A 27814-nucleotide genomic window follows, 5' to 3' on the forward strand; every position below is an offset into this window, starting at 1 on the left:
CGACAATCTACTGGCAAATCCTTTTCATATAAAGAGAAGTTATAGATAAAACGTATCGGTGCTCGTCGACCATTGGACAAAAATTACACAAATTGGAAATCGCAAATTCAACAATGAGCGGTTTGGAAGGAATCAGTGGCTAACTGCAAGCATTGCAAAGCAATCACTAGCCTGCTATTCAGTGGAGAGGGTGTGTGGTCCAAGTCTGGGTTTAAGGGTCTCTTTTCCAAGCTTAAAAGGATCAACATTGACATGCCATGGACCAGGAAAGGTTGAATACATTGGCCATGCTGTCAATCCAGCATGACTTCTGCAGCGTTCAAAACAACTGGAAACTCTAAAAATCTCAGACTTGAGCGAGTTCTAGACTACTGGGAACTACGGGAAAAAAAACACAGATCCGACTGGGAAAATATGTTGAGTGTATAAGTCAGGAGCTCGGGCCTCTTTCTAGAGCTCCGACCTGAAGATCGCTGACGTCAGGTTTGAGGCAAATAGTTATATTGACTACGTCCGTCCCAGCTCACTCATTAATGTCTTAATCAAAATTATGGATTGCCTCTTATCCGCTCGTCATTCCCGTATGCAGTTTGTACATCTCAATTGTCAGTAGAAACAACATTTGTTTAACCAAGTCAGCCATGTTTTTTTTAAAGGCAGTAAATGAGGCTGAATTAACTGTTTCACTGCCAGACAAAGCTCTGCTGATAGCCAGGTATAGCAGTGGTAAGGATTCACTCCATGGTGCTGAAAAGAAGGCTCTGCTCTTGGGACAGCTTTATGTAGGCATTAACAGGTTGTGGGCACCTTTTGTCATATAGTGCAATTCAGTATAGTGCAATTAATGCATTGTTTATTGGTTTTGCTGGCATGCATCTAAAAATATGTATTTTAAAAATGATATGGGGGAGCTTGCCCCACCAAGATTTACATGCTAAAATCACCACTTCATATGGAGACTCCAACCACATTTTCAGATCAAGCATAAATTGGCTTTTAGTCTAGGCTTCCGCAAATGGGGACAGCCCTAGTGTACCTACTACCTATATGAACACCAACACATCTGTTTGCATGCCTGGTTGGGAGGTTCTTGAAGTGGAACCATGATAAAGGATATGAGAAGGGACTGTTTAAAGTGATCTGATATCCAAACACGGTGCCCTCTGGTGATTCACAGAACACAACAATAAATAACTGGCGTGTTATCACCCAAACACAATAATACCTGATAAATTAGGTGTGCATCTGAAAACCTATTTCAATGAAATAAAGAAGCACTAATTAATTTGAGTATTTAATTGCAATATATTATTACAGTACAACTTAGACCGTGTAGTATAAAAGAGTAATGACATGAAAATCAGGAACATACAAACTCAAGTGGACATTTTTTTTTCTTCAAACGTTCACTCAATCTTTAGTTGTTGTCATTGATTGATTACCAATGCTAGTAAAGCCAATGTGGTGGTTTGACTTGTGGCTCAGGTCAGAGAACAGCCATTTCTGCTCTCTGCTGGTCAAAAGAGCAACAGCAGCACAACAAATCACTTCATAACGCTCGCTATCTACATCTCGTTTCAATGTACCTGGCTGCAAGACCATGCTAAATGAATAACACAATGATAGGAGTGAGATGAAACAGGGATAAACTAAATTGCATCAAGAAAAATAAAAAAGACCTGTGGGACGTTGGAAGGGTGGTAGTCGGGGCAGGTGTTCTCTGAGTGTGTGCATTGACGTTTTCTCACGTTTCGGAGTAGTGTGGGTATTAAAATAGGAGTCGGAGGAGCCACTGGAAGCCATGTGGATGCGTTGTCTGTACAAGTGTGCATCAGTCTGCGTGTGGTCTAAGAGTCCTCATCTCCGTTGACACTGTCACCATCGTCGTCTCCATCCACATGCTCTCCTTCCTCCTCCTCCTCCTCCTCCTCTTCATCATCCTCCTCCCTTTGTTGACTCTTCACCTGCGAGAGCATATTAGGCGCTGTGCGTATAAATACTCAAATTACACTGAGCAAATATAAAATGCAACATGTATAGTGTTGGTCCCATGTTTCATGAGCTGAAATCAAATATACCAGAAATTTTCCATACGCGTTCTCTCAGATTGTGTGCAAATTGGTTAAGGTCCCTGTTAGTGAGCATTTCTCCTTTGCCAAGATAATCCATCGACCTGACAGGTAAGCTGATTAAAACAGCATGATTATTACAAAGGTGCACCTTGTCCTGGGGACAATAAAACATCACTAAAACGTGCCGTTTTGTCACAACGCAATGCCACAGATGTCTCAAGTTGAGGGAGCATGCAACTGGCATGCTGACTGCAGGAATGTCAATCAGAGCTGTTGTCAGAGAACTGAATGTTAATTTCTCTACCATAAGCTGCCTTTCAACGTCGTTTCAGAGAATTTGGCAGTACATCCAACCAGCCTCACAACCACAGACCATGTGTAACCAAGCCAGCCCAGGACCTCCACATCTGGCTTCTTCACCTGTGGGATAGTCTGAGACCAACCACCCGGACAGCTGATGACACTGGGTTTGCACAACCAAAATATTTCTGCACAAACTGTCAGAAACCATCTAAGGGAAGCTCATCTGCGTGCTCGTTGTCCTCACCAGGGTCTTGACCTGACTACAGATCGGGGGTCGTAAACGACTTCAGTGGGCAAATGCTCACCTTTGATGGCCACTGGACAAGTGTGCTCTTCACAGATTAATCCCAGTTTCAACTGTACCGGGGCAGATGGCGTCATGTGGGCAAGCAGTTTGCTGATGTCAACGTTGTGAACAGAGTGCCCCATGGTGCCGGTGGTGTTATGGTTTGGGGAGGCATAAGATACTGACAATGAACACAACTGCATTTTATCAATGGCAATTTGAATGCACAGAGATACAGTGACGAGATCCTGAGGGCCATTGTCGTGCCATTCATCCGCCCCCATTACCTCATGTTTCAACATGATAATGCATGGCTACATGTCGCAAGGACCTGTACACAATTCCCCCCGGAAGCTGAAAATGTCTCAGTTCTTCCATGGCCTGCTTACTCAGACATGTCACCCATTGAGCATGTTTGCGATCGATGTGTATGACTGTGTTCCAGTTCCCGCCAATATCCAGCGACTTCGCACAGCCATTGAAGAGGAGTGGGACAACATTCCACCGGCCAAAATCAACAGCCTGATCAACTATGCAAATGAGATGTTGCGGTGCATGAGGCTAATATTGGTCACACCAGATACCGACTGGTTTCCTGATCCACGCCCCCCACCCTACCTATTAATGTATCTGTGACCAACAGTCATGTGAAATCCATAGATTAGGGCCAAATTAATTTATTGCAATATACTGATTTCCTTATATGTACTATAGCACAGTAAAATCTTTAAAGCTGTTGCATGTTGTGTTTACATTTTTGATCAGTGTTGAACACACTTCAACATAGTGCCATTCATCAATATGTTTTCTCCTCTTCCCCGCCCTCGTTTCTTCCATCTCACCTCCTCCTCTTCCAGCAGATCCCCCTCCTCCTCAGAGTCGTTGAGATCCTCCCTCTCCCTCTTGATGCTCTCCTCCTTCTTGATGCTGCAGTGCTGCTGTGAGGACACCTGTCCAGGCTCAGGCTTTGCACCCTTCTCATCTGCTCGCAGAAAGAGCGCGATCCGGGTCAAACAAGCCAGAGAAAAAGTCGTCAAAAGTTGAAAAATGAAATCACTTACCTGTACATACAAGTCATAGGAATGCTGAGATTGCCGGTATACATACAGAGTACAAACCAGCTCATTCATTTTTAAAAAATGTTATGTTATAAAAGTTGACTGTCCACGTAACCTAGTTCAAACATCTACCATGTAACCCTGAAGGAGGCATTGTATGCCAATACATTGGTTGCTATACACATTAAATGTTTGGGAGTATAGTGTGCGACTTTCTTTTTATAAAAGCATTGATCACATGGTTAAGGTGACACTCCTACGCCCTACCTGACTTCTTGCTGTGGTCCTTCTCCATGCGGTCTAGGCTCTCCAGCAGGTAGTCTACTTTGTGTTTAATCATTGTCAGCTCCTTCTTGATGGTCTGCAGGTCATCTGTTTTCACTGAGAGAAAGAGAGTGAGAAAAAAAAAGAAGACTGATAAAGGTTTAAGCGATTGACCCCAATACCTTATGAAGCTCTGTATGCGGTGCTGCGAGAGTAACCTTCAAGCACTGCACCGTGAGCATCAGGGCATAAAACAAATATCTTTGGTCCACCAGCCACAACTTCTTTTCTCTCTAAAATACAAAAAAAAAAAAGTGTATTATTCCTAAAACAATAAATGTATTACTAGTAAGAAGTAATGGGTTATTTTTTTATTTCATTTCATTGTGTGACCTGAGTCTTAACCAAAATATCACAGATGAGACAAAACATTTCAGCTGCCCCTTTTAAGGACGGGAGGTTACCGTGGTAACACAACTTGTCATGTTCGTGCATGTGAGATTGAGTCTGACTAGTATAAGCGTGGTCTTCTCTTCCCTTGCAGTTGAAACCCAAACATAGAATAACAACCTAGCTTCTGAACAAAACAATGTAAACAGCCAAGAAACAAGGACAAGGTCTCACCTCAGTAGACTGGTTTCAAATAAATTAGACCAACTTTTATGCCTATGCGCAGAGCTTCTAAAAATGAATCTGTCACTCAGCTCTTCAAATGCACACAGCCTCCAGCTAGGAAGTGATGCAGTGCGAGGTGGAATAGGCTATTATATGATTCGTAGAGCTTTGCGATTAATTTACCAGCTATAAAGAGAACCCCCCCCCTAAAAAGATTTAGATGCACTATTGTAAAGTGGCTGTTCCACTGGATGTCATAAGGTGTATGCACCAATTTGTAAGTCGCTCTGGATAAGAGCGTCTGCTAAATGACTTAAATGTAAAATGTAAATGTATAAAGCAAAAATGGCCAGAAATACTTTATAACAGTTACTGCAGCATTTATTTTACTATAAATGGGATCATACTTGACTTTCTATTCGCAAATGAAAGTGAAATGCTCGCACTGTGGAGCTCTTGACCACCCGCCAGGTGAAATAGACATCTTTACCCGCCAATGCCAAAATCTACCCGCATTTGGCAGGTGTTAATTTTAGTCCCTGGTGAGCATTGACAGCAGGTACTGCATGAAGGTGCTACAAATAGTCCACTGGGCAATGTGCAAGTTTACTGTGCTAGTTGAGTGGCTAGAGCAGAGGGGGCTGGGCACTGACTTGTTCTTGAGGATGCCCTCTGGCTGCTCTTGGAGGAAGAGGAGAAACTGGCCTTGCTGCGGCGGCTGCCCCCTCCAGTCATGCTGATCCGCAGGCGCTTGGATGGGATCACAGCTCGGGACAAGGGTGGAGGAGGAGGGGGCACACGGGATGGGTACGAGTACACTCTGAGAATAGAAGAGCGAGTAATGAATGAACAGACTACTGCCTTTACACTAATTCCTCTTGGATATCGAGTTATCTACACTGAACAAAAATGCAACACGTGTTGGACCCATATTTCATGAGCTGAAATATATCCCAGAAATTTTCCATACGCACAAAATGCTTCATTCTCTCATTTTGTGCACAAATTGGTTTACATCCCTGTTGGTGAGAATTTCTCCTTTGACAATATAATCCACCCACCCGACAGCTGTGGCATATCAAAAAGTTGATTACACAGCATTGTTATACTGGTGCAGCTTGTGCTGGGAACAATAAAGATTCACTAAAATGTGCAGTTGTCACACAACGCAATGCCACAGATGTCTCAAGTTGAGGGAGCATGCAATTGGCATGCTGACTGCAGGAATGTCCACCAGAGCTGTTGCTAGAATTTAATGTTATTTTCTCTACCATAAGCCATGTCCAAAGTGGTTTTAGACGTCGTGTCCAACCAGCCTTACAACCGCAGACCATGTGTATGGCGTCGTGTGGGCGAGCGGTTTGCTAATGTCAATGTTGTGAACAGTGTCCCATGGTGGCGGTGGAGATATAGTATGGGCAGGCATAAGCTACTGACAATGAAAACAATTGCATTTTATTGATGACAATTTGAATGTACAGAAATACTGTGACGGGATTGTGAGGCCCATTTTAAGGTATCTCTGACCAACAGATGTATATCTGTGTTCCCAGTCAAGTGAAATCCATAGATTAGAGCCTAATTTATTTATTTCAATATATGAACTAGTCACATTTCGTCAGCCGGTGATTGTCAAGCAAATAACTGGTCAATCTCACGGTACCTGACCGTTAATTAGCATAAACACATTTAGCATCTCTTGGCTTCCACACAGCCTACAAGCCAATGATGCGGACCTTTGGAGCATCTACATTTATAGTCTACACCTTCACGATAAATCTATTATTTATTTTAGACCGGTCTCAAGAAGAAAGATATGAAGAAAGTGTAGTCTATTTCAGAAGAACATAATGACAACTCAGAGTATGTTAGGTCCTGATCTGGCTATGCCAAATGGCTGTGGGCTACACTAGTTCATTTAGCAGACAAGATTTGCTTAGAATTCCATGGCATTATTTTATAGTATGAAGAATACAATTGAACAAAGCTGAATGAAATAGAAAGGATATTTTCTCCAATGAGGGAGTGCACACATGCGTCTCTTCTATTTTGAGAGATTAAGAAATGGCTATTCCTTTATGCTTAATTTAGAGTTATTAATGTAACTTTAGTTGTTCTACAAACATTGGTCTATATGTTTAGATTTATAACCCTTGTGTAGTCTTAACATTCTGTATATTTCACTCAACCCCTAAAATAAAAGCAAGCTTCATTGAATTTTAAACCCCAAATCTATTTTGCATCAAGAAACAACCCGTCATTCACCAAACTTTGTGAATATCTGGAGTTTTCCCATCTGCACAATGCAGAAAGAATGCATTTAATCAGTGGACACCACTCGTTTTTATTACAACACACCTGTCAATTATTATTATTACTGCATAGGTGTAAACAATAATATTTTAGCAAGAGATTGTAACGGCGTTCTTCGTTTGTTGAAAGAGAGTCGGACCGAAACGCGGCGTGGTGGTTACTCATGTCTTTAATGAAACAATCGCGATACATGAAATAACAAAGATACAAAAACAACAAACGGAACGTGAAATCTAATTACAGCCTATCTGGTGAACACTACACAGAGACAGGAACAATCACCCACGAAATACAAAGTGAAACCCAGGCTACCTAAATACGGTTCCCCATCAGAGACAACAAGAATCACCTGACTCTGAGAACCGCCTAAGGCAGCCAAGCCTATACTAGACACACCCCTAATCAACCACAATCCCAATGCCTACAAAAACCCCAATACAATAACCCCATGTCACACCCTGGCCTGAACAAATAATTAAAGAAAACACAAAATACTAAGACCAAGGCGTGACAGAGATAGCAGTTGTATAGCCTAAGAAAGTAGTAGAAATTTGCAGAAAGTAGTTTAGAATGCATTTTATTGAAGGGAAACAGTCTGGAACTTTTTTGCAACATAGTGATATATTCTTATATACTGTACAATGAGGAGCTCAACTACAACATACTAGTCTTCTCCCAATTAAAAAACAACATTGCCCCCACCCACAAGGTGTATGAACAATAAATATGATTAAAATAAGATACAAAACAAAAATCAATAAACTCTAATCAGCACATGTAGGACAATATGCAAGTGTGTGTGCATGGTCTTTGCAGATGTATTTCTCACATGTGCAGCACATAGTATTTATTTTACAGTCCTTCTTTGAGGGGGCAGAATTTGCATCTCCTCCTCTTGCCTGCCCCAGCTGCAGGGAGTGCCTGCCCCAGCTGAACAGCTTTCACAAGTGCTGCAGAGGCTGCTGTGCGGGGCAGGCACTCCCTCTGAATGTGTGGGGTTACAAGTGCCTTTCCCAGCTGCTCCAGGAACACCCTCCTCTTGTTCCGCATCCAGTCAGGGTTGATCTTGTTCCATATCACGAAGGCATTGTATGAGGACACATCAATGATGTTATGGAAGATGACCAGGAGCCAGCGGGCAACCATCCTCATGCAATCACGGTATCCAGGTTGTCCACGCCTCCTTTGTTGTGTTTGTAGTCCAGTATAATGGCTGGCTTCCTGTCCTCACGATCACCGATCTCAGCCGTTTTGTGCAGTGTGCTCAGGAGGACCACATTCTTGTTCCTCTTTGGGAGGTAAGAAACTAGTGGTGGTGGGGGTGAAGGCAAACTGATGAGAAGGCCTTTCTCCCCCTTGTTGCAAGGAGTGCAGGAGGGAGCTCAGAATTGTTCTTTCTAACTGTGCCAACCATGGTGATCTTCCTCTTCAGGAGATACTGGCTGAGTTCAATCAGTAGCACACAATCTCAATTTCTCTGTGTGTGTGTCTTTGTGGTGTATAAATAATTTTATAACTGCCGGGTCAAAATTGACCCGAAGACAATCTTTATACCCTGGTGGTGTACAGCCTTCATGGAAATATGAACAAAGGCGATGTTTCACGTTTTCTAATGTTGGTCACTCTAGGAAAAGTCATCAACTGCGAGCGTCCTTATCCCGTTCCGACGTGCATATTGAAGATATTGGAAGAACTGTCCACATTTCCTTTGTCAGCCAACAAGATGAGTAGGCCTAACGAACAGCAAAAGCACTAGCCTATGTCAATCTACTATCCCGCATAGTACATAGGTTGACCTATTCTATTCTGTGTGAGAAATAAATATTCCAAAAATAGTCTGGGACAGTTGTGGGATGCAATAGATCCCAAATTAATACAACCATGACCATCCAAAAACATTTTTTACACAATATGGGTGATGCAACAGATCAGAACATTTAGCTTAAAATGTTGATAAACTATTAGGCTATTTTTTCACATTATAAGTGCAGCAATGCACACAGGGTAGAAGGCTATATGCGCGCATATTCCATTCGCGGAAAACACCATTATCAAAAGTATATTTTTATGGTGAAAATGATATTCCCCAAACTTGAAATTCACACGTGGCATATGTATGCCAGTTAGGCTCTACACCCCTTGTAAAGCGGATTAATGTGCTTAAGTTATTTTGCCACTTTAGTTGTGATACAAACCTTATTAAAACATATGGCTATGGGAAAGGTTACATGAGGTTTGGGACTATGAACCGAAAAAGGTCTCAAAAAAAGGCATTGTTTTTTATGCTGGGCATCATTCACAAGTAATAGGCTTATATTGTCAGAATATTCTTGATTGAATCTGGTCTTTACATATACTAAATAATATGTGTGAAATTTGTTTTGATTTAGAATGGATCATTATCATGCACCTGTATCGAAACAGGGGCAGTGGGATAAAAATACATGTAATCTTTGCACTTAAATAGGACGCTTTTCCCCGTGGTTTATTTTCATGCCAGCCAGGCTATACTTCTGTTGTAAATATAAGCAACGTGCTTAATATTAGGAAAGTTGAGAAATAAATATAATAGGCCGAGCCTATAGAAAGCTGATCCTCCTATTTTTAGTAGAGGGCATCACTCCGTTTTCAGACAATTGCATAGCCTATTGAAATGTTGCGCAATATGAGCTCTCAAAGTGTTTGATTAGATTTTCGAATACATTTGTATTGATGTCAGAGTGATTAGAGGGACAGAGAGCTGAGTACCCGGCAGTTAGCAAGTTTGGTAGGCTCCTAATGACCAGCATCAGAGCTTGGAGAAGCCTAATTACCGTGACTAAACGGTCACATGGAATTTGACTGCCTTCATGATTCGTGTGTGTGTGTGTGGCGGTAATACGCACCGAAAACAGCCCCAACTGTAACTCTGTTAGTAAAATTTGTAAAATTGTTGCATTTATATTTTTGTTCAGTATAGGTAAAATAGAGCTAAAACATAGGATGTGGGAACAGACAAAGCACTGGACTCACCGGTCATAGTAATCTCTCTGGAAGTCATAGTCCAGATCAAACGTGGGACTACTGTGGGGAGAAGAAAAAGAGCTGTCAAAACAAGATACACGTATACAGTGGAGAAGAGGAATTGTCAGAGTAAGATTTGGAGACCCAGAGGAGGTTCAAAATATTAGATATTTAAAAATGGGATTCTTTACATTGAATCAGACCTGTACATTTCTCCCGCCAAGCGCTTTGCGGTCTTTGACCTGTGGGGTTTGGGTTCTCCAGCCAAGTTAATGTCTGAGGAAGAGAGAGATAGTCTTAGTTGGCAGTTGGAAATACAATCTTTATTCATATTCAGTCTATTACAGAGGCACCTTTAAAAAAAAAAAAATCTTAATTCTCCACAAGCAGGTCGGGTATGGTCAGGTCAGTTTTGCACAATACCCATAGAACCGTGAGTTTGAGGCATTGCTCACCAGCCCCAGGCTGGCTTTAGTCCTTACCCAGCACCTGTCCCACGATCATGCGTCCATCCTCGGCCCCTACAGCGGCCCGGGCACATCTCTCGTTGGCGAACTGTACGAAGGCAAAGCCCTTGTGCACAGAACAGCCCACGATCTTGCCGTACTTGCTGAAGATTGCCTCCACGTCTGCCTTGGTGACCAGGAGCGTGTTGAGGTTCCCGATAAAGACCCGCGAGTTCAGCGAGCGCGGGTCCGTCTTGTTGGTCACGTTGCTGGCCATCAGGCTGCTGGTGGTGGGGGACAGACTGGTGGAGGAGGGGAGACTGGTGAAACCAATTATTAACTGTCAATACAAGATAAAACTACTCAACCATCTTTATATACAAACGAGTGTCAAGGAATGTTCCGAATGAACACGGTTGACCTTGTTCAGCGTAATATTATACCAACAGTATCACCAAAATATGTCAAATAGTTTAAGCATCTCATGCTCCAGCCATGTAGCTTGCACAAATGTGTTTGTGGCGTATCTTAAAATCCGTCTTTGATGTCCCTTGTGTTGGTAATGTAACAAACATTAGCCTTAAAGGGATACTTTGGATCTTGGCAATGAGACCCTATATCTACTTCCACATAGTCAGGTTCATTTGTGGATACCATTGCTGTCTCAGTGTCCAGTATGAAGGAAGTTCAAGGTAGTTTTGCGAGCCAATGCTAACTAACGTTACCCATAGACTTTGTCATTGCGCATTCTGATAGTATGTATAGTAGATACTGACAGACTTCCAGTCATTATGCTAACACTAGTTAGCATTGGTTCGGAGAACTACCTCGAACTTCCTTCATACTGGACACAGAGACATAACAATGGTATCCACAAGTTAATCTGATTCTGGGGAAGTAGATAAAGGGCCTCATTGCCAAAATTCCAAAGTATCCCTTTAATATTGGCAGTACATATATGGTACGTATGTCTAGTGTTGTGCATATGGCACAAATCCAGGAGGTCCTGCTGTAAAAAAAAAAAAGATCCAGGATAAGCACAATAAGTAATCAGACAACTTCTATTACCATATGTGAAAAATACCATGACGTCGTATTTATGCAGACATACAGAAGCTGCACGCCCCATTTCATACACAAACCAAAACTCATTCAATAGCTTAATACAATTCACATTTCCAGGAAGAAACGGATGCACACGTGTTTCCATGACTTCAGACAACAGCAGTGTGGAAGGGGGCAATGTGTGTTTTCCAATCCACCTGTAGCAGGTTGTTGCAGGGTTTGTTTCATATTGCCTGAATTGCACATCTATAGTTAACAAGTGTCTCAAAGTAGTAAATGGATAAGTGCTTGAACATTGAGAATGTCACGCCATGGGCTACGATTTAGCACTGTAAGCATATGGTCGGGAAAGGGCTTGAGTGTGTACAAATTAGGTGCTTATAATACTAGTGGCACATGTGTTAATTTAAGGAAAGCTGAGCAAAGGAGTTTGGGCACAATCGGACATTAGGGAGTGAGATCTCACTGGCACTGCATACAACCTGAGTGTCAAAAAAGGAGACGTTAACAACCACTGGGGGTTAAATAACCACTCACTCCATAGCGTCTGTGTGCAGGGCGATCGTCTGTCTGTCAGTCAGTTCTGACACTGAGCGCAGGGCCAGTGTGTGCGGGCTGGTGTCTTGGGTGCTCTCAGCAAAAACTACAACTTCATCAGCACCCTCTCAGAACGCAGAACTTCGCCCCCACGACTTATACTGAGGCGGGCGACAGAGAACACACCTCAGTGACATTGTATGTACAGGGTTATTACAGTCTTACCTGGTTGGGTTTTGTACATAATTCAATTATGAGCCAAATGCAGAGCAAAACAGGGTTCTGGGCAATCCTATGGAGGAGCACATTCAGGGGACACTTTCTGCTATTGATGTGTAACTGCCTAGCCTATCAACTTGTTTAAGAGACGCAATATACTTCAGGTACTTTTAATGACAGATTATGCAACAGCAGCAATATGTTGATAGATTTTATTTTATTACAGGTCAGGCATCCATTGCAAGACTAAGTTCCAGCGACAGACAGTGGGCATAGACATGCTTAGCTCTAATTGCAATTAAGGGAATAAGCAATAGGAAGTAATGTGATAATAGCTGAGGAGTCATAAAAAGTACCAGATGAGCAGGCATGTGTGATGCACACAGGGAAATAACATTGGAACGTTATGTTGCATGAACACACTGAGAAGCTAAATAGTCTGAACGTAAGAGAGGACAAGCAGGCCTATGCCTACTTTTGAGGATTTCCAACAGGGAATGTTCTATGCAGGGGGCACTAGAACACTCAAGCTGCTTATGGGCCTTCAGCAGCACTGTGTGGGGTGGTGTGCACTTCAGGGACTTGGTGTTAGTACTGTAGAGCTGAAGGTCCCGACTCCATTGTTTCAAGCAACCCAAGTGGACAAATCTAACATTTGTCAGAGCAGGTATACCCCCACCCCCCTTGTTTTTACACTGCTGCTACTCACTGGTTTGTTATCTATGCACTTTACCCCTACCTACACGTACAAATTCCCTCACCTAACCTGTATTAGGATGATAATTTCACATGAAGTAAAACAGGTTGGGGCTTTGCTTTAGCACTTAAAATGTTTGTGGTAGTGGAAGAGGTGCTCATATTTGAAAAGCAGACTCATATTTGAAAAGATTTCATACCCAAGTTGTCATCTAACTTGTTGGAAAAGTTGTAAAAAAATTTTTTTTTTAAAACGGCAGTTATTGCAAAGATTTCATGCGGTTAATAAAACAAGGCTCATACACATTTTGAAAAATGGAATTTAATGACTTCTCCATGAGTTAACCAAACGTCCATGTAAGTACAGTGCCAGTCAATTTGACACCTAATCATTCAAGGGTTTCTTTATTTTTACTATTTTCTACATTGTAAAATAGTGAAGACATCAAAACTATGAAATAACATAGTAGTAACCAAAAAAGGTTAAAAAAATTATATAGCCACCCTTTGCCTTGACAGCTTTGCACGAGCTTGGCATTCTCTCAGCCAGCTTCAAGAGGTAGTCACTTGGAATACATTTCAATTAACAGGTGTCCCTTGTTAAAAGTAAATTTGTGGAATTTCTTTCCTTCTTAATGCATTTGAGCCAAACAGTTGTGTTGTGACAAGGTATACAGAAGATTTGGTAAAAAAGACCAAGTCCATATTATGGCAACAACAGCTCAAATAAGCAAAGTGAAAAGAAAGTCCATCATTACTTTAAGACATTACAGGTCAGTTAATCCGGAACATTAAGAATTTAAAGTTTCTTCAAGTGCATTCGCAAAAACCATCAAGCGATATGAAACTGGCTCTCATGAGGACCGTCACAGGAAAGGAAGACCCACCGTTACCTCTGCTGCAAAGGATGAGTTCATTAAAGTTAACTGCACCTCAAATTGCAGCCAAAATAAATGCTAGAGTTAAAGTAACAGACACAGGAGACTGCGTGAAATCAGGCCTTCGTGGTCAAATTGCTGCAAAGAAACCACTACTAAATAAGAAGAGACATGGCTAGGGCCAAGAAACATGAGCAATGGGCATTAGACCAGTGGAAATTGGTCTTTTGGTCTGATGAGTCCAAATTTGAGATTTTTGGTTCCAAACAATGTTTTTGTGAGTCGCAGAGTAGGTGAAAGGATGATCTCCGTATGTGTGATTCCCACCGAGAAGCATGGAGGTGGTGTGATGGTGATTTGCTGGTGATGCGGTCAGTGATTTATTTAGAATTCAAGGCACACTTAACCAGCATGGCTACCACAGCATTCTGTAGCAATACGCCTTCCCATCTGGTTTGCGCTTCGTGGGACTATCAATTGCTTTTCAACAAGACAATAACCCAACACACCTCCAGGCTGTGTGTGAAGTCTATTTGACAGGAGAGCTGCTGCATCAGAGGACATGGCCTCCACAATCACCCGACCTCAACCCAATTGAGATGGTTTGGGATGAGTTGGACTGCAGTGAAGGAGAAGCATACACAAACATTCCTGGTGAAGTTGGTTGAGAGAATTCCAAGAGTGTGCAAAGCTGTCAAAGGTGGCTACTTTGAATAATATCAAACACAAAATATATTTTGATTTGAGACACTTTTGGTTACTACATGATTCCATACATGTTATTTCATAGTTTTGATGTAGCATAGACTCGTGATGCACCGATATTACATTTTTTGGCCGATATCTTCCTTGCCAAAAAATAAATTGAGTGATTAAATTTTAGCAGCATTTTAAGCATTCTAGAACAGTTAAATAGTACACACATAGCAGGCATCACTACAGTCCCCGGTTTGAATCCAGTCTATCACATCACGACTGCTACTTCGATGCAGACAAGCAACAGGGTTTACGTGAAATGTTACATACACAGCTGGACAAGATGGAAACGGACAGTGACAGTGCGCACAGAGGAAGAGAGGAGACGGTCAGACAGAACTGAAACTTCACTGCTTGACATGTACTGTATGATAAAATCCTGGTTGAGAATGAAACTGAACGAAACAGCACAGCAAGCAAAATAAATGCGTTTTGATTACGTTTTACTGGTAAAATGAGGACATACGTAAATGCCAACAAAATAACTATTGGGTCAGCGTGGTGTGTGTGTAACCTAGGAAAGTCAGTGAAGAACAAATTCTTATTTTTAATGACAGCCTACCCTGGCCAACGTTGGGCCAATTGTGCACCCCCCTATGGGACTCCCAATCACGGCCGGATGTGATACAGCCTGGATTCGAATCAGGGACTGTAGTGGATGCATCTGGCACCGAGCTTTAGTGCCTTAACACACATGGACGCAGTGATCTAACTATTTAACTGTACTAGAATGCCGCTAAAATGTTAAAATATCTGGAACTTTTTAAAAAAAAATTTTACAAGGAAAATATTGGAATCGTACAAATTCCATCTTGGTGCTTCACTAATTTTATATCAAAGATCAAATGGCTGTGGTAGGCTACAAATCATTCTATTCAGCTGAAGCAAGCCCACAAATGTACAGGGAATTTAGTCAATTTTAGCTACTTTATAAGTGTTTATTTTACAGACTGAGAAGCATCTATTGAGTTGCAATGTCCAATACATTGAATGCCCAAATCAACTGGAAGTATCTATAACAAGTTTTGAAGCCACATAATCCAAAAGGCTACATGTAATCCTTTTCCCTAAAATTACTGGTCACAATTTACAAATTATTATTTTGTTTCACATTACGATTCATCAAGATTGAACCAAATCGCAAATAATACAATGGCGAAGTGAATAATTTGTTTAGTCAAAAATATTTTTTAATCAGTGTTTCCCCAACCCTGGTCCTGGAGTAGTACACATTTCATTGTAAATCTGGACAAGCACACCTGATTCAACTTGTCATCGAATCAATGAGTTGTGTCTGTCCTGGGCTACAACAAAAATGTGTACTGTTGGGGTATTCGAAGACCAGGGTTGGGAAACACTGGTTCAAATTAATCAACATTGTATATATCATTTAAATTAATCAACTTTGTATGGCCTTATTCAGGAGTGTCAGTGGAAAGTTTTGGGGACATGACAAAAACATAAATACATGCTAATAACAGCTAACTATAGGGTACAATATATGTTTGAATTGGCTGCCTAGTTAGTCTGTTCTCTATCATATTGTATAGGCTATATAGGTCTACCTGGTGCTGTTATGTCCGATTGTCTCTCTCCTTGAGCAACGGCCTACTCGTCTTGCACACATGCAGGTTATGTGCATAAACAGATGCGATAAAGTGTCATTCTGATCCTGGCTGCTACGTAGATTTTTATTTAATTGATACAATATTTTAAACTATGCTTAAATTACATTAACAGAAATTAATATCCATAACTTCTCCAAAACTGGTAGGATTTTCCAAAAATGTTCCTGGCCTGGAAAACACTATTTAAAAATTCCATGACTTTTCCAGGATTATCCATGACCTTTTGAACACTGAAAACGTGTGTACCTCTAGATCTGTAAAAGTTGTTCGGATTCCAGATTTGAATGGCAAAGTGGAGGAAGATACCACACACTAACATTGTTGAACTTGTTGGGAAACTTGTCAAAGTAGATGTGTCAAAAGTTGCATTGTTCACAGTGAATGGAATCAGGGTGGGAAATTAACTTAGGTCCACCAGCCACTGTGGCAGGTAGATTTCTTTTTTTAATTAGACAAAATATTATTTTCTCAATAATTGCACACAAGAAATGAGCACGCTTTCTAATGTTTCAAAAAAAAGAAATGTACTACTAGTAATAAGTAATGGGTCGGCAGGATAGCTTAGTGGTTAGAGCGTTAGACTAGTAACCGGAAGGTTGCAAGTTCAAACCCCCGAGCTGACCAGGTACAAATCTGTCGTTCTGCCCCTGAACAGGCAGTTGGCCTAGGAACAGTGGGATGTCATTAAAAATAAGAATTTGTTCTTAACTGACTTGCCTAGATAAAAATAAAAAAAAGGTATATCGCTTAATTTCATTTTTTTTTTTTAATTGACCTGCGTCTTCTAACCAATGTATGTTAAGAAATAATTCAGAGCCAATAATAAAAACAGAAACGGCTCAAAATGAACATCAAGCCTGCCCTGCCAAAAAGCTGAGTGATACAGCTTATTATTATAGTTCGAGGCTCTACGCTGACATTTTTTACAAGGAGTACATGAGGTGCATAAATTGAAATGTAGACACATAATTCAACCTAGGAGAACAATGAATACACGTTTTTAGGAGTGATGCATGCTCAATCAAGCACAAACATTAGTTGAGAAACATTTTCAGCTGGCACTTTAAGGGACAGGCCGTTACCATGGTAAAGCTCTGACTGACGTCTTCCTAGATGAAGACAGTTGTAGCAAACCCAAACAGGCTACCCACGTGAGTGATAGAAAGATTAACGAGGTCCACGCGGCAGTCGGTGGCTGGCGGTAATATACCTTCAAGTTTGTTGCCAACAGCCATATAAAATCTACAAGAAGAATGAACGAGGAGAGATTAATCAAGGAAACTAAAAACTAACTAGGTTTCCCCATTTTATCTGTGGATTAATTGTTTGAGTAGAGAACACATGGTGTGACTGAAAATGAGTCAAATTCTACAAAGACTCAGCAAAAAAAAATTGTCCTTGACAATCAACCGTTCTCTGTCGTGGGTGATGTTGGCTTTCGCCAACTGGTCAAGCACCTCGAGCCCCGGTACACACTACCAATTAGGCGCTATTTTTCAGATGTTGTTCAACCGGAGTTTCACAGTATTTTTGGAAAGCACATCCATGAGCTACATGCTATGGGTGTCACCGCTATTAGCTTCATGACTGACATCTAGACCAGCGATTGTCACCCCCGTGAGCACAGTAGGTCGACGAGGATTTCGTACTGAGGAAAGCTGTATGCATGCTCAAGAATGTGCTGGTTCTCATACCGCTGCTGCCATTTCAATGGCATTTGAGAACATGAACACGCTAGCTCCATTCGAACAACTGCGTCTGCAGCAGATGTGATATCCTCTGTCATGGTATTGAAATGCCTGCTCAAAGCTTCCAGTTATCACAAATTGCAAAAGTACTCTACCAGAGGCTGTGAACAAGCGATTCCGTGGCATTCTCTCAGCCTCTTTACGGTGTCGCCACCATGCTTGATGCTACGTACAAGGACCGCTACTTCAATGCAAGAACCAGGGTTTACATGAAATGTTACACAGCTGGACAAGATGGAAACGGACAGTGACACAGAGGAAGAGGCCACGGACAAACCTGAAACTTTACTGCTTGAAATCCTGGTTTGCGACTGAAGAAATGAACAATGAAACAGCAAGTAATTGAAATAAATAGGTTGATTGTTTTACTGGTAATGGGGACATACGTAAATGCCAACAAAACAACTTTTTGATCAGAACGTTTCAACCAACTAAATTTTAAATAAATCGGTATTGTTTTTTTTGGCGAGGAAAATATTGGATATCGGTAAAAAATATATATATATCGATGCATCCCTAATGTGCAGGTAAAACAACCCAATGTTTATCTCCCAGGACAAATTATTACGCAACAGCAAGCTAACTAAATGTCCATGAATGTGTCTAGGGGGAGACAAATCAACATGCACACACTGAGACGGTTTAGTCATAATGTTAGAATGTTGAAGAAATAAATCCCTTTAAAAATTGGACAAAAAGCTAAGAGCGATTGCTCCTAAAACCTCATTTAGATAACAGCATATGAGGAATAGATACGAGTCAGAAACACTACAAATTGACTACGTGTAAATAGGATAATTGGTCATAAAGCAAAGTCTCATCCAAAACAGAGTTTTGTACTTAAGTATTTCACAAGGTAAATGAAAGTTGTGTTCATTTCAATCCTGCCAGGGGGCACACAAGTAATTAATAAAAGTATAAAAGATGTCAAAAAAGTTGTCTACAAAGCACAATGGTCCTGACCTCTACGCACATTTTAAAGTTCGAATTACACTTCTAGCTTAAACGTGTACGACAAATACCGTTTCAAATAACAATTAGTATGACAAATATAAAGTGGAACTTTTTCTTCACTTGTCCCAATAATTAAACACACCAACAACCTGATCAATCAATGCCGAGGTCTCTGGCAGGGAGGGGCCTGAGGGAAAGCACCACTTCCAAGTAAATGTGTAAACTACTGTACTAGCTATTATCAAAATGGAGAGTGGACAGTCAATGTCGTTTGAGCTGCACCTACCGATACCTTTAGCACTAGTTTAGTCAACTATGCAACTTGATCAAATCAGGTATATTAAAATAATTACTATTCCATCTGGAACAGTTTGAAAAACACACCCCTAGCCAGGAAGATCTAAGTAAACTCACAATCTGCGCACTGTAATACAACATTAATATAAAAGCTGTTATCTAGCTAGCTATACCTTGGTTTAGGGTCTAGCAAAGTGAGACTGAGTAAGGACAGAGTACATAACTGCATTATTCATAAAGTAACGTTTAATTAGCGGTAACAAAAAGTACACATGTCCTTGTTTTCTGCCACATTGTTAATATTATCGAAGTAAAATATAAATTATGTAACTATGTGAAAAACGTGTCCAGAGAAAGGTGGCCAACCAGCATTTCCTTGCAGAAAAAAATAATTCCCGCAAAAATAGTGTTCCTGTATCAGTCTTTCTGTGGATATCCAAGGACTTCAAAACCAGCTAATCAATCACAAAAATGTAAAAACCACCACCGGCCAAAATCAAGGTTCAACCGGGAAGATTGCTAGTAAAAAAAATGTTAGCGTTAAAAACAGATTCCACAAGGTTAACTAGTTAGCTATGCTGCAAGCTAAAGTTAACCAGCCAAACTAACGTTAGCTGCAAAACGGCTGCAGTGCAGCGTGTTATTGTCCAGACAGAGCGCGTTATTCGCAGATAGTCATAAAAATTTAACTAGCTCGGCTTACACAATCATGAACTCAATTTGCAAGACAACAAAAGAGATGGCAAAAAAGCTAACAAAAATGTTAAGGATCCTTCTAGCCAGCATTTTGCCGGGCCAACTAGCTAGCTAGCTTGCTAAAACGCTAATGGAACCAAAGTCAGTAAGTACATCAGTATGTTTCGAAACTCTGTGATAGCTAACCGCTCGCTCAAATAGAAAAATAAATGGCGTTAAAAAATTAAAATTCCAAAGATATTGCAGTCAGAGAAAAAAAATCAAAACAGTCTTGAATCAAAATACTCACCAGGAGCTTAAAGGTTAAAATGACTTATTTCAGCAAAATGTCAATATAGTGCTGAGGTACTCTTCTTGTAGCTATAAGAAACTGGTTACACCCTGCACGAAATGGCGCAGCACATAAAGGGGAGGGAGTCAAGACATGTATTAAATCAAATATGATCTATATTGACAAGATCGTCGACTGACCGCTCTAACAATGGAATTACATGTCCGCAAAGGTAGAATGGAGGCGCGATCAGGTGGGAACATTCTAGCCAATGAGAGGGCTGATTCGCGTGTGAACGACGGACACAACTCTGAAATAAAATCGTTTCTCAAAGTTACTGGAATGCCACGTGGACCCACCTATATCAGAATGTGTAACAACATAAACATTAAGAAACGAGTAATCGATCAAATAAGCCTCACGTATCGAATTCAATTCCATGTTTAGTTGACCAAATTCGACACTTCTCATAGTCCTCCAGAGGGGGGGAAAAAAAAAAAAAAAAGGGGCGTGGGGGGCACTTGGTATACTTATCGGGCGAATCGGGCCTCTCGCTATCTGACTAAATCCGCTTTAGTAGACACCTATCAAATCTGATTGGCTGCTCGTTATAAAACCCAAGCCGTTCCTGTCATTGGTTGATTACAATGTCTGTCACCTGCTTTTTTTGTTATAACCTTGCAGCTGATAGGTCGTGTTGATCAGGGTCAAGCTTGTGTTCAAATCGCAAGACCTCTCTCAACAGCAGTGGTATTCCAATTTGGGGGACGCAATTTCTTTCCAAAGAATTTCTCACGACGCACACACACAAAACATTTGTTTATAATAGGGTTCATGAGTTGCGCAGCGGTCTAAGGCTCTGCATCTCAGTGCTTGAGGCGTCACTACCGACACCCTGGTTTGATTCCAGACTGTGTCACAGCCGGCTGTGATTGGGAGTCCAACAGGGCAGGGCACAATTGGCCCGGCGTCGTCTGGGTTTAGCCGGTGTAGGGCGTCATTGTAAATAAGAATTTCAGAACTTACTTGCCTAATTAAATAAAGATTACATTAATAATAATAATAATAATACACTGAACTATAAACCCCACATGCACAAATATCAAGATGTTACTGCGTTAAGGTTTATTTAACGAAATCAGTCAATTGAAATAAATTCATTAGGCCCTAATTCATGGATTTTACAAGACTAGGAATGGGAGAGGGTCGTGCTTTTTCAATTTCAGTCAAGGGGAGGGTTTAGTATTTTGCAGCATATTTGACTAGAATAAATACTTGCCGTAGGCCTACTTGCGCAATGTACTGAACTATGCATACCACAGTAAGGGATGGATATTCCAACCCTGAGCCCCGGCCTGCTCTGCTCTTGCTGATCAATTTTTTTGTGTGTGCACTGCCTAACCAATGGCTGTGCTGTGTAGGCCTACAGTGGCAGTTCAAGAGGAGTCAAAGGCTTCTTCCAAAAATTGTTTTTAATTAGGCCTTGTCCAAAACATTTATTTTGGACTAGCCTATAACCTATGTTCTGCTCAATTTGAGAAGGAGAGTGTGAAGATGAGGAATATGTTTCTTGCTCATGATGTAGGCCTATTTATCAGAGTTATTGACCTCACAATAAGCCAGATTCGAGTAATTTACATTGTGGTGCTGAAACTTGAAGCAGCAACTGGGCACAATCAATCGGAAATGGACAACTCACGGTGCTGAAAGTAGGCAAATTGCAGTAGGCATAATTAATTTAAACCCTCTTATTTTAGAGACGTACTAACAACAAGAGGGCTTTGTGTTGAAGCTTGTTTCTTCCTATTTAAGAAATAAGAGGTAGGCCTACCTATTTGACAGATACAATTAGGCTATAGGCTGCTATATCCATAGATTTCATATAGCAGCCTGTATTCCTCCACCCACCGTAAAATAGTCTATCTCTGTGTCAGTGAAGGGCTGTTAAATTAAAACCAAGACTCAAATTGAGGGAGTATGAGAGGGTATGCCATATGCCTACTTTAGAAAATGGCAAAAAGCACAGACCTACCCTTTCCTTTGTTAGCTTACAACAAAACTGATCCAATTATATAACAGCACTTTGGTCTACAATGCTTTGTTAGAAACAAGCTGTAAAATACCTGGGAGAGACGTGACTCCGATGCATATGATGATATCATTGTTAGTTTCTTTTACATTCAGAGGCTGAGCTACAACTTTCTACAGCAGAGGAGACAAAACATTGACTTGCATGGGAAGTAATCTAATTCTGTCACTATCAATTGATTAAGATATTCACTTTCTGTACAATAGAATATGTTTAAACCCAGACAGCTTTTAGAAAAACAATTGTGACCTTCCCTCGTTGGGTTAAGCCACAGAAGTACATTTAAGTCATTTAGCAGACGCTCTTATCCAGAGCGACTTACAAATTGGTGCATTCACCTTATGACATCCAGTGGAACAGCCACTTTACAATAGTGCATCTAAATCTTTTAAGGGGGGGGGTGAGAAGGATTACTTATCCTATCCTAGGTATTCCTTAAAGAGGTGGGGTTTCAGGTGTCTCCGGAAGGTGGTGATTGACTCCGCTGTCCTGGCGTCGTGAGGGAGTTTGTTCCACCATTGGGGGGCCAGAGCAGCGAACAGTTTTGACTGGGCTGAGCGGGAACTGTACTTCCTCAGTGGTAGGGAGGCGAGCAGGCCAGAGGTGGATGAACGCAGTGCCCTTGTTTGGGTGTAGGGCCTGATCAGAGCCTGGAGGTACTGAGGTGCCGTTCCCCTCACAGCTCCGTAGGCAAGCACCATGGTCTTGTAGTGGATGCGAGCTTCAACTAGTAGCCAGCAGAACTTCTTCAGGATTGGTGTCCCATTTGCGGGATGGTTGAGCTAACGTAGGCTAATGTGATTAGCATGAGGTTGTAAGAAACAAAACAAAAATTCACAGGATATAGATATATTTCTGATATGGGCAGAAAGCTTAAATTCTTCTTAATTGAACTGCACTGTCCAATTTACAGTAGCTATTAGAGTGAAAGAATACCATGCTATTGTTCGAGGAGAGTGCACAATTATGAACTTGAAAATGTATGAATAAACCAATTAGGCACATTTGGTCTTGATACAACATTTTGAATAGATATGCAAGATTTCACTGGATCACTCTAGAACTTTGCACTTACAGTGTTGCCATCTAGTGTAATCCTTCTCACCCCCCTTCTCTCCCCCCCAAAGTCTAAATTGCGTCTGCGCTAGAATAATTAATTATGCCTTTTTTCTCTTGCATTTCAAAGATGGTACAATTATTATTTTTTTAAGTTGTTTTTTTCTTTGTATTATCTTTTACCAGATCTAATATGTTATATTCTCCTACATTCCTTTCACATTTAGACAAACTTCAAACGTTTTTCCTTTCAAATGGTATCAATAATATGCATATCCTTGCTTCAGGGCCTGAGCTACAGGCAGTTAGATTTGGGTATGTCATTTTAGGCGAAAATTGAAAAAAAGGGGCAGATCCTTTCAAGCCTAAATATTTTTGCATCGGTAGGCCTAACTTTTGACAGTACTATGCTCAGATTCCTAATGACATCTCAGATGTAATCATTTGCAAACAGGGACAGTTTCGTTGCAAACAAGACACACTGATTTGGAGTTGGAGAAAAATGATAAGATGAACACAGACCTATCGCTGTCCATTCTTAGCCTGTAATTTCTGTCATGTGTATGGCATTAAAAAAAAGATTCTGATATGTACAATCAAATGCAATTGCATGAAATGTTTCTAAAAGGCTATTTTTTTTTCTCAGACCTGCAAATACATAAGGAGATCTTTCCAACCCTACGCTTGTCCACAGCGATATGGGAACACACAACCTTCTGGACCACAGCCCTGTGCGCTATCAAAAGTCCTGCTTTGCTATGCAATGCTTACAGGACATAGAACAGTTTCTAAAACTGCAGTTCTAAGGCTCTGGTCTGTCCAAGAAGTGAGGGTAAATGGTAGAAATGTTCTCTGCTATCCATTTTATATTTTCATTATTATTTTGGGTATAGGGGAGGGTCACTTGTTTTTTTTCAAGAATTCAGGGACGGTTTAGGGAAAATACATTTGCTGAAGGGAGGGCCATCCATTTTCATTTCAGAGGTCAGATTTTCTCCATGTAACCCTTATTATAAATAACATTCACTCCCTCAGGTTCGGCAGGTTTTTTCTTTGCTTGCTTCTTGTTATACTATATCTTGTAAAAATGTTCTTATTACAGATATTAGTACTGTTATTTCAGTGAATTCAGAACAAAGTGGGACACATTTTGCATTTCTGTCTTCTTGTAACCTGTTCAGACATCTTATCCAACATATTAGCCCAACACATTTCTGAAATCCTCAGATGTTTCCTAATCACACAAAATGTAATTGATTGACATTGCAGTAAAATTAAGACTATAATAATGGTGTCCCAGTTTATCTAATAATAATAATAATAATAATACATGGGACTTATGTAGTGCTTTTCAAGGACCCAAAGTCTTTTAACAAAGAAATGAAACAGAAAAATAACAGAACAGGACTCAAAACAAAACACCAGACTTGACGAGACATGAATAAAAAGGGGGATGGGCTCAAAGAAGGGAAAGAGTGGGATGTATCAGTGTATGGGGAGGCGAGGGTTGGGATTTGGATACGAACCCGGTTTCGTGTAGGGGGTAGGGTAATTGTTAGGTGCTGCTCAGTATGATGCAGAGAGGAGTGTCTTAGTAGTGTATTTCTTTGCTTGCTTGTGTGTGTCAAATCATATCACATTTTATTGGTCACATACACATGGTTAGCAGATGTTAATGTGAGTGTAGCGAAATGCTTGTGCTTCTAGTTCCGACAGTGCAGTAATATCTAACAAGTAATTTAACAAATTCACAACGACTACCTTATACACAGAAATGTAAAGGTATGAATAAGAATATGTACATATACATATATGGATGAGCGATGGCCATGCAGTATAGGCAAGCTGCAGTAGATGGTATAGAATACAGTATATACATATGATTGACAGTCATCTGAGTCAGTGCACTACAAGTTGAGTGCCTTTCCCTATATAGATTCTGAAAGTCAGTAGTTAACTTTTTTATTTCATTTTTTAAAATAGCATTGTATTTGTTCAAACACAATTCTCTTCATCAGTTTGCTAAGGACAGGAGGAAAGCAGGTGGGTGTTAAAAGCCAGCAAAGGGTGCTTTACTATTTGTAGGTAGTGGAATTAGTTCAGCTTCCTTCCACAGCCTTGGACACACACTCCTTTAGTCGTTGTTTAAAGACATAGCAAATAGGGTTGGCAATACAGTCTGCTACCATTCTCAATTGTTTCCTGTTAAGGTTGTCTATACCTGGAGGTTTATCATTATTGATGGACAACAACCGTTTTCCCACCTCTTCCACACAATCTTGACCAAATTCAAAACAGCAATCCTTCTCTTTCATTATTAGATCTTCAATACACAAATATGATGGTTCACTGTTCAATGTTGTCCTTTCACTTCTCAGTTTGTCTACTTTACAGGTGAAATGATTGGCCATATCAAAATGTTTTGTTAAAAATTACCCATCAACTTCAATGAACGATGGAATGGGTTTTCTGCCCATAATATCATTTAAGATATTCTAGTTTTTCCCCTTGTTTTTTTGTTTTGGTAATATAATTTATTTGTACAAAATTTCTCAATTTACAATGTGTCAACCAATCAGCTGAGCTGGTTGGTCACCTCCTTTGCATCACTTCTTTGAACTATACACATTTTCAATTCATCATCGGTCCAGGGGGATCTAACAGTTCTCACAGTTAGTTTCTTAACAGGTGCATGTTTGTCAACAATTGGCAAGAATAATTGTACAAATACTCCAAGTGCTGCAACTGGATTCTCCTCCTTATACACATCAAACCAACGTAAATGTTTTTACATCTTCAACAAAAGAGTCCTGAGAAATGTGATCTCTTATAGATAACTTTAGGCCCTACCTTTGGAACTTTGGCTTTCCTTGTTATTGCCACAATGTAAGGGTCACTGCTACAGCCAGTGGGAGCTGATATTGCTTCGGAGCAAAGCTCTGCATCATTGGTGAAGACGCAATCAATAGAAGAGGATGTGTCACAGATCCGACACTATGGTATAAACTAGTTGGTTGAGTGATAACCTGGGTTATGTTACAGGTATTAGTCACATTAAGAAGCTTCCTCTTGAGAGGACATCTAGATGATAACCAGTCAATGTTTAGGTCACCAAGAAAATACATTTCCTATAGCAGCACCCTAAAATAAGAGGCTTCAGATGAGGCAGGTAAACCTGCAACCACTAACAACTGTTGATGTAAAAAGGGCTTTATAATTGATTGAATTCTTGTCTTTATTCATGTCTTTATCTTGCTGATAAAAAAAAAAGAGCAAGTGGTTTTCAATAGTGTGTGTGGTGTATGTTTGAGCTATTATGTGGGTAGCCTCTAGCCTAGTAGCTAGATCCTTTTGTGCATTAGCAAACTCCTCGTCCGCTCAATAAATAACAGAAGATGGCTAAAGGACACAGAGACCACCTGGGATATACATTGTTGTTTGTTCCCAGACCTCGGACAAGTTTATACAAAAGCCACTGTTCAACCATGTGAAACGTAATGATTTGTTGGTGAATTGCTCTTATTTTTAAATTGTTGTAATAAAACAAATGTTTTGCATCTCTGGTGGCTGAAGACTTCTATACATTCTGTACATTTTAGACAAAATGTTTGACCAATGTGTGGGTCAAACGAGAACATCTGTGTTGACCTTGCTTTAAAAGAGTAAGCTCAACCTGGGGGGTATTCCTGAAAGATGGTGTTAGGGAATAATCAGAATTTGTTGGTAACATAGGTAAGATGTTTTATATTCATCAAATAATGTATAAGTTACTTCTCATCAGAATGGTATTTTTGTATAATACTGTGGCGAGGTTGCAGTTATCTGTTCTATGTCAAGACTAAGTTGCATGGGCCGCAGAGAGGGGAGAGGTCAAAGTGTCATCATGTGTAAACATATCTTTTCCTCCACAATGTCTGTGTACCAGTCAGTGTGTCTCTGTGAGTTTGTCCAGGATTGGTTGTATTTAGAATTGGTTCTATCTAAATGACAATTTGATATATATCATAGGGTGGGGGTAATGTCATGGTACCATTTTGTACCAAGGACGAGATAAGAGCTTTGTTTAGGAGACCAAACTGAACGATAATTTATAGCCAACTCTGTCTGGCTAGGGGATACTCCTCTCTGAAGTAAAGTCTTTCTTTGTGTAAGTTCCTAAGACCTGTGGTTTGTCATGTCGTCTAGGAGGGGGTGGATCTTTGCTATAAAGGAACCCATTTGCCATTATGTTGGGGACTCTCAACTTTTCATTAGAGATACTGAACTGTTGAAAGTCAAAATGCTATAGAGCTTATATAATTAAAGATGGACTTTGATAACTAACTCTGACTTGTGTGTGTGGTTTGCTCCCATGATTTGGTAAATAGAGGACATTTCCACGACAATGGTTTAACAAATTCAGGATTCCCTGAACATATCCGGCTTTCCTTAACCAGATAAGGGAGTCCGGAATTTCTTGGTTCCAGAACGTCTGCTTCTCGTTTAAGTAATTAGGCTCAGCGAATCTCAGGTTGCATGCAACATTCAAAAAGGTAGATGATAGATATGGAGTCAAAAAAGGCAT

The 27814-nt window shown here is 40.6% G+C and overlaps 1 protein-coding gene and 1 long non-coding RNA gene across 11 annotated transcripts; one reads left to right on the forward strand and one right to left on the reverse strand.

Annotated features, from left to right (window-relative positions):
• Positions 1 to 1281: 1281 nt before the first annotated feature.
• LOC118394980 (heterogeneous nuclear ribonucleoprotein C-like) lies at positions 1282 to 21932 on the reverse strand. Of its 10 annotated transcripts, XM_052464148.1 has the most exons (10): positions 20306 to 20517; positions 20124 to 20215; positions 11963 to 12123; positions 10397 to 10680; positions 10106 to 10190; positions 9924 to 9974; positions 5252 to 5418; positions 3987 to 4100; positions 3504 to 3643; positions 1282 to 1964 (listed from the first exon to the last, which is right to left on the reverse strand). In XM_052464148.1, exons 3-10 carry the CDS (start codon positions 11965 to 11967, stop codon positions 1848 to 1850), a joined length of 963 nt encoding a protein of 320 aa, XP_052320108.1. In that variant the 5' UTR covers positions 11968 to 12123; positions 20124 to 20215; positions 20306 to 20517; the 3' UTR covers positions 1282 to 1847. The 10 variants fall into 10 exon arrangements, with proteins under 10 accessions (XP_052320108.1, XP_052320109.1, XP_052320113.1 ...); XM_052464149.1 differs by lacking the exons at positions 20124 to 20215; positions 20306 to 20517 and adding an exon at positions 20528 to 21932; XM_052464153.1 differs by having other exon boundaries at positions 10118 to 10190; positions 10397 to 10662; positions 20124 to 20517.
• LOC127907665 (uncharacterized) lies at positions 14640 to 27573 on the forward strand. Its single transcript, XR_008065420.1, has 2 exons — positions 14640 to 18225; positions 23897 to 27573. It is a non-coding gene; the product is annotated as an uncharacterized LOC127907665 (long non-coding RNA).
• The last annotated feature ends 241 nt before the right edge of the window (positions 27574 to 27814 follow it).

The sequence above is a fragment of the Oncorhynchus keta genome, chromosome 15 (genome assembly GCF_023373465.1).
Source record: "Oncorhynchus keta strain PuntledgeMale-10-30-2019 chromosome 15, Oket_V2, whole genome shotgun sequence".
Lineage (NCBI taxonomy): Eukaryota > Metazoa > Chordata > Actinopteri > Salmoniformes > Salmonidae > Oncorhynchus > Oncorhynchus keta.